Source organism: Nematolebias whitei, chromosome 9 (genome assembly GCF_014905685.2).
Source record: "Nematolebias whitei isolate Nwh7 chromosome 9, NemWhi1, whole genome shotgun sequence".
Lineage (NCBI taxonomy): Eukaryota > Metazoa > Chordata > Actinopteri > Cyprinodontiformes > Rivulidae > Nematolebias > Nematolebias whitei.
In genome coordinates, this window is record NC_056506.1 from 2608298 (window position 1) to 2614872 (window position 6575).

The following is a 6575-nucleotide window of genomic DNA, read 5'->3' on the forward strand; positions in this document are numbered from 1 at the left end:
TATATATATATATATATATATATATATATATATGTGTGTGTGTTACAATAAACTACTACTTACTACTTGTACTACTATTCCTACTTTGCAGTTTTTCACTTATCGTGGGGCTTCAGGGTACATATTCCCCTCGATAAACTAGGGACTGCTGTAGGCTGTTGCGTTATGGGAGCTGACTGTGGGTCGTCAGTCACTGCAGTTAGCTATGGCTAGCTGTGGGCCTCAGGCTTCCTGTCTCACCCTGGACCCTCAGCCAGCCCCCACCGCTTCCCCTGGTTCTATCTCTCTCAGAAGAGGAAATATCTTAACAACTCTCTAATAGTCGCAGCCCAGTAAAATTCTGGTTTCAACAGCTGGAACCTCACATATGTCATTAATAAGTCAAAAATGTCTGCTATGTCTTGATTTTGTAGAATTCTTTTTTAATAAAGAATAGTATAATTTTTATTTTTTGTTGGATGAGACAGAACATCTGTTAGTTTCTGTGTGTATTGATGTGTTTTTTGACAGAATCTGGCCTTCATTGTTCTGGGCATCGGTGCTCTCTTTGCTGCCTTCTTTCACCTGGGAACCTCCGAGGGACAACATCCCAGAGCAGGACAGGAGGCCGACGGGGAGCGGAGTCCCTTGTTACCTTCCTCTAACGCTGCTTCACACTTTCTGCAGTGGAAGTGTTGGCTCAAGCAGCCTTCCTTCTACCAGGTAAGTCTGCTGAGACTGAACTCTCTGCTTTTTAGCTGAAGTGACTTTGGCTGATAGTCTGGTTTCATGCAGCTTTCATTTTCTTTTTTAACTGCACAGCATCAAGTGTTACTGTTTGTCTGCAGGTGGCCTTACTCTATATGTCCACCAGGTTAATCGTGAATCTCTCTCAGACTTACATCTCCATGTATCTCATCAACACGCTGGGACTGCCCAAGGTAAAACCTCACACTTCAGCATTTTTCTTTGGAAATACAGATCTGATCTTTGAAGAAGCTGAAACCTAATAATTAAAGTTAACATGAGCAGAATCAAAACTAAAACGGCCAAAAGATCAAATCTAAAGCCCGCAAAACAATAGCTAAAACTAGCAATGTGATAAATGAAATAAAAAAGCAAAAGTGCAACAAAAACCTAAACAAAGCAGAATAACTAAAATCAGCTAAACAGAAGCTAAAGGCTAAAACTAGAAAAATTATAGTTAAAAGTAAACTGAACACAACTTAATTAGCTAAAACTAGCAAACTGGAGCTCCCTGGGCTGCCACCTTACCGTGGTGGAGGGGTTTGAGTGCCCCAATGATCCTAGGAGCTATGCTGTCAGGGGCTTTACACCCCTAGTAGGGTCACCCATGGCAGACAGGTCCTAGGTGAGGGACCAGACAAAGTGCAGCCCAAAGACCCCGATGATGAGAGAAATAAACAGACCTAATGTTCCCTTGCCCGGACGTGGGTCACCGGGGCCCCACTCTGGAGCCAGGCCTGGAGTTGGGACACGCGGGCGAGCGCCTGGTGACCGGGCTTTTACCCATGGAGCTCGGCCGGGCACAGCCCGAAGAGGAGACGTGGGTCCCCCTTCCCATGGGCTCACCACCTGTGGGAGGGGCCAAAGGGGTCGGGTGCAATGTGGGATGGGTGGTGGCCGAGGGCGGGGACCCTGGCGGTCTGATCCTCGGCTACAGAAGCTGGCTATTGGGACGTGGAATGTCACCTCACTGGTGGGGAAGGAGCCTGAGCTGGTGTGTGAGGCTGAGAGGTTCCGGCTAGAAATAGTCGGGCTCACCTCTACGCATGGCTCTGGCTCTGGAACCAGTTTCCTTGAGAGGGGCTGGACACTCTTCCACTCTGGAGTTGCCCCTGGTGAGAGGCGCCGAGCAGGAGTGGGCATACTTATTGCCCCCAACTTGGTGCCTGTGTGTTTGGGTTCACCCCGGTGAATGAGAGGGTGGCTTCCCTCCGCCTACGTGTGGGGGGATGGGTTCTGACTGTCGTTTGTTCTTATGCACCAAACGGCAGTTCATATTATCCACCCTTTCTGGAGTCCTTGGAGGGGGTACTGGAAAGTGCACCTCCTGGGGACTCCCTTGTTCGCCTGGGGGACTTCAATGCTCATGTGGGCAATGACAGTGAGAACTGGAGGGGTGTGGTTTGGAGGAATGGCCCCCCCTGATCTGAACCAGAGTGGTGTTCTGTTGTTGGACTTCTGTGCTCGTCATGGATTGTCAATAATGAACACCTTGTTCAAGCGTAAGTGTGTCCATATGTGCTCTTGGCACCAGGACACCCTAGGCCGCAGTTTGATGATCGACTTTGTCATTGTCTCATCTGATCTGCGGCCACATGTCTTGGACACTCGGGTGAAGAGAGGGGCGGAGCTGTCCACTGATCACTACCTGGTGGTGAGTTGGCTCCGATGGTGGGGGGGGGGGATGCCGGTCAGACCTGGCAGACCCAAACATATTGTGAGGGTTTGCTGGGAACGTCTGGCAGAGTCTCCTGTGAGACGGAGTTTTAACTCCCACCTCCGGGAGAACTTGGAACATGTTCCGAGGGAGGTGGGGGACATTGAGTCTGAGTGAACCATGTTTCGTGCCTCTATTGTCGAGGCGGCTTACCGGAGCTGCGGCCGCAAGGTTGTCGGTGCCTGTCGTGGCGGCAACCCTCGAACCCGATGGTGGACATCTCCGGTGAGGGATGCTGTCAGGCTGAAGAAGGAGTCCTATCGGGCCTTTTTGGCCTGTGGGACCCCGGAAGCAGCTGATGGGTACCGGCAGTCCAAGCGACATGCGGCTTGGGTGGTCGCTGAGGCAAAAACTTGGGCATGGGAGGAGTTCGGAGAGGCCGTGGAGAATGACTTCCGCACGGCTTCGAGGCGATTCTGTTCCACCATCCGGCGTCTCAGGGGGGGAAAGCGGTACGCCACCAACACTGTTTATAGTGGGAGTGGTGTGCTGCTGACCTCAACTCGGGATGTTGTGGGTCGGTGGGCGGAATACTTTGAAGACCTCCTCAATCTCACCGGCACGTCTTCCACTGAGGAAGCGGAGCCTGGGGACTCTGGGTCGGGCCCTCCAATCTCTGGTGCTGAGGTCACCGAGGTGGTTAAAAAGCTCCTCGGTGGCAGGGCCCCAGGGGTGGATGATATTCGCCCGGAGTTCCTTAAGGCTCTGGATGTTGTAGGGTTGTGTTGGCTTACGCGACTCTGCAATATTGCGTGGACATCGGGGGAAGTTCCGCTGTATTGGCAGACCGGGGTGGTGGTCCCCCTATTCAAAAAGGGGGACCGTAGAGTGTGTTCCAACTACAGGGGAATCACGCTCTTAAGCCTCCCTGGTAAGGTCTATTCAGGGGTTCTGGAGAGGAGGGTCCATCGGATAGTCGAACCTCGGATTCAGGAGGAGCAGTGCGGAAGAGAGAGCTGAGTCAAAAGGTGAAGCTCTCAATTTACCAATCGATCTACGTTCCTACCCTCATCTATGGTCACGAGCTTTGGGTTTTGACCGAAAGATTGAGATCTCGGATACAAGCGGCCAAAATGAGTTTTCTCCGCAGGGTGTCTGGGCTCTCCCTTAGAGATAGGGTGAGAAGCTCGATCCTCCGGGAGGGACTCAGAGTAGAGCCGCTGCTTCTCCACGTCGAGAGGAGCCAGTTGAGGTGGCTTGGGCATCTGTTTAGGATGCCTTCTGGACGCCTCCCTGGTGAGGTGTTCCGGACACGTCCCACCGGAAGGAGGCCCAGAGGAAGACCCAGGACACGCTGGAGGGACTATATTTCTCGGCTGGCCTGGGAACGCCTCGGGATTCCCCCGGAAGAGCTGGCCCAAGTGGCTGGGGAGAGGGAAGTCTGGGCCTCCCTACTTAGGCTGCTACCCCCGCGACCTGACCCCGGATAAGCGGAAGAAAATGGATGGATGGATAGCAAACTGGAGCTTAACTCTCAATCTAACAAATCAGTAGCTAAAATCTAAGCTTAACAAAATAAAATTAAACATTTCAAAGTCTACAAATTACAGAAACCAGAAGACAACTGTAATTTCCTGAATGAGCTGAATGTTCTGTGTAAGAGCTTATTAATAACTAAAAGTTAGAGTAATACAGTCAAACACAGGAAGCAATTGTGTGAAGCCGATTCAGCATTTAAAGTATTTGTTTAATTATCCATAAATCTTGGGCTTTAAGACGCACCTGTCTCTAAGCCACACTTATTAAATATGAGAAATCATAATTTTGTACATAAATAAGAGGCTCCATTTATTTAGCCGCAGGCGTCCACCGTTCATCGTTGGGATCTGTGCCCCCAGTCTGCTCTGTGTGCAGATTTCTTGTTGTAGTACAAGATCCAGCCAGCAGGTGGTGTTTCACAGAATATAGCTTGCTTTCAACACACTCAGACTGCAAGATCATCAGAAGTCTTCATGAAGCTTCTTTGTCTGACTCAGGTTACAACCATTATACCTTCAAAAGTAACACAGTAACGAAGCATAGTCACTGGACAGAACAGTGCCAAACACCTACGTAACTGAAACTATTTAAAAAGTATTTACCGGTAAATATTACCAAGAAGTCTTGTCGAGGTCATGTGACTGGAAGTCAAATAGTACCAGTAGAATGCGGTAAATATTCATTAAATTAGTACCATTGATTTTTATTGGTAAACACTTTTGTTAACAACTGCTGTTTTTAAATGTAATTTGTAAATTTGACGTGATTTCTCCTCAGCAGAGCTCGTATGATGAAGAACAGCACCTCCCTCCCCGTTCTTTTTTCCCTCTCATTGTCTCCGTTGCTCAGTTTAATGTCCCTGTTTAAGCTTAAATGAGATGCTGGTATTTAAACACATATTTACTGTACATAGAAAGATTTTTTTTAAAACTTTTATTTAAATATGTACCAGTCTTGACTGACTGACTGCTTTAAAAATAAACCTGACGACTTCTCCACCGCTCCACCATCTTTCTCATGACGGAAAAGGGAGGGGGGAAAGACCTCTTCAGTTTCTCCATTTCTTGTTTGGATGTGACTTTAAAATGAGATCCTGGTATTTACATGCATATTTAGCGACATAGAAAGATGTCACACAAAAGAATTAAAAAACTTTTATTAAAACATGTATCAGACGTGACTGCTTTTGCGTCTCCAATCCTGACCATGGACACACGTTGATGCAGCCTATGGGCTGCAACTGTTTCCTCCTCGACAGCCGATCTCTTTCAACATGAAAGCTGCGTCATAAGAAATTCTCCGTGTTTTCCATTACCGTTGAACAAATGAACAGGTCTGTGCATGAAGAGCAAAATACGATAAACAACACGGGGACTATCTGAAGAAATTAATTCACGTCTATCTTGGGGGATGGTCCTGGAGAGTACCTCGTTGGTCATTCAGGTTAGACTTCTGGTCACATGATGACAGAGAGGGTGGAGTTATGGTTGGGAATTTGAAACCGTGAGCAACAGGCCTTGTACATCTGATTACCTGAGGGCGTTCTCTCTGTGTCACAAACGCCTGACCCAATGAGGGGCTGGGTGCCGAGAGTCACGAGCACCCAGCTCTGTCAAAGGAAAATGTTAGTCAGTAGCAGGAAGCTACAGAGAGACAGCAGGAAGTCTTTCAAAAAAAATATTAAAATATAAATTTTGAAAATTATAAATAAAAAAAAAACAAAACCATAAATAAGACGCTCCTGCATATAAACACGTGGGGTACAAAGCGTGTGACAACAGTAGCGACTCATTTTTTTTCTTGCAGATATATCTGACCATCCTGTCTTTTTCTCTTCTCACAGAATTTCATTGCTACCATTCCATTGGTCATGTACGTCAGTGGGTTTGTGTCATCTTTCATTATGAAGCCCGTCAGCAAACGCATAGGAAAATGTGTAAGTGGATCATCAACACCCCCCCAAACACACACAAATATTTTTCTTTCTGTCTCTACAGGGACTTTGTATTTACTTACATTCATTTTTCATTCATTTCTACAGCCTAACCATTAGGGGTGTAATGGTACATGTGGGTGTACTGAACCGTTTCGGTGCGGCACATTAGGTTCGGTCCACCTGCGTACCGTTACGGTTATTTTTTCATTAATTACATTTTATTAACGAGAGATTATGCGCCGCGGAACTAAAATTCCTAAGCGTGTTTCAGCACGGCGCTATTATCTTGCAGCACGCGCAGCATTAGCAGCCTAGCATCTCGTTGCAGTCTCCTGTTTGGAAACATTATGTCTTTCTTGTTAAAAGACAAGTGAACAAATCCAAAGCTGCGTATCGACGTCGTTTCATGGAGACTGGATCTGCAGCAGCAACACGTCCAACTTAACTTGAAACGACATCATCCGAACGTGAACGTCTCTTGATAGTCAGCCTGTCTCCGAGGCCATTGGGAGTCAGATTAGATAAGCTTGATTTTGTTTTTCTTCAGGCAGACAGATTTTTTTCTTCAGCCTTGAGTCCATCTGGGCGTTCTGGTTCCGAAAAAGCCTAATTGTGGAATTAAGTTTCACTGATCCATGCGATGAGTCTCCTTCAAGGTCGAACCCGCCACGCTGACGAGTCCCAGAAGCCACAGGTGGTCTGCGATTCTCAATCGCC

General features: G+C 47.6%; 1 protein-coding gene across 1 annotated transcript in view; it reads left to right on the forward strand.

The window, feature by feature from the left end:
• LOC119414851 (major facilitator superfamily domain-containing protein 12-like) overlaps positions 1 to 6575 on the forward strand; it is a gene marked incomplete at its 5' end in the record, with an annotated part of 74997 nt that overhangs the window by 4193 nt on the left and 64229 nt on the right. The window contains 3 exon segments of the mRNA XM_037681973.1: positions 511 to 702; positions 828 to 920; positions 5766 to 5858. Of these exon segments, the coding sequence (XP_037537901.1) occupies positions 511 to 702; positions 828 to 920; positions 5766 to 5858 (378 nt within the window).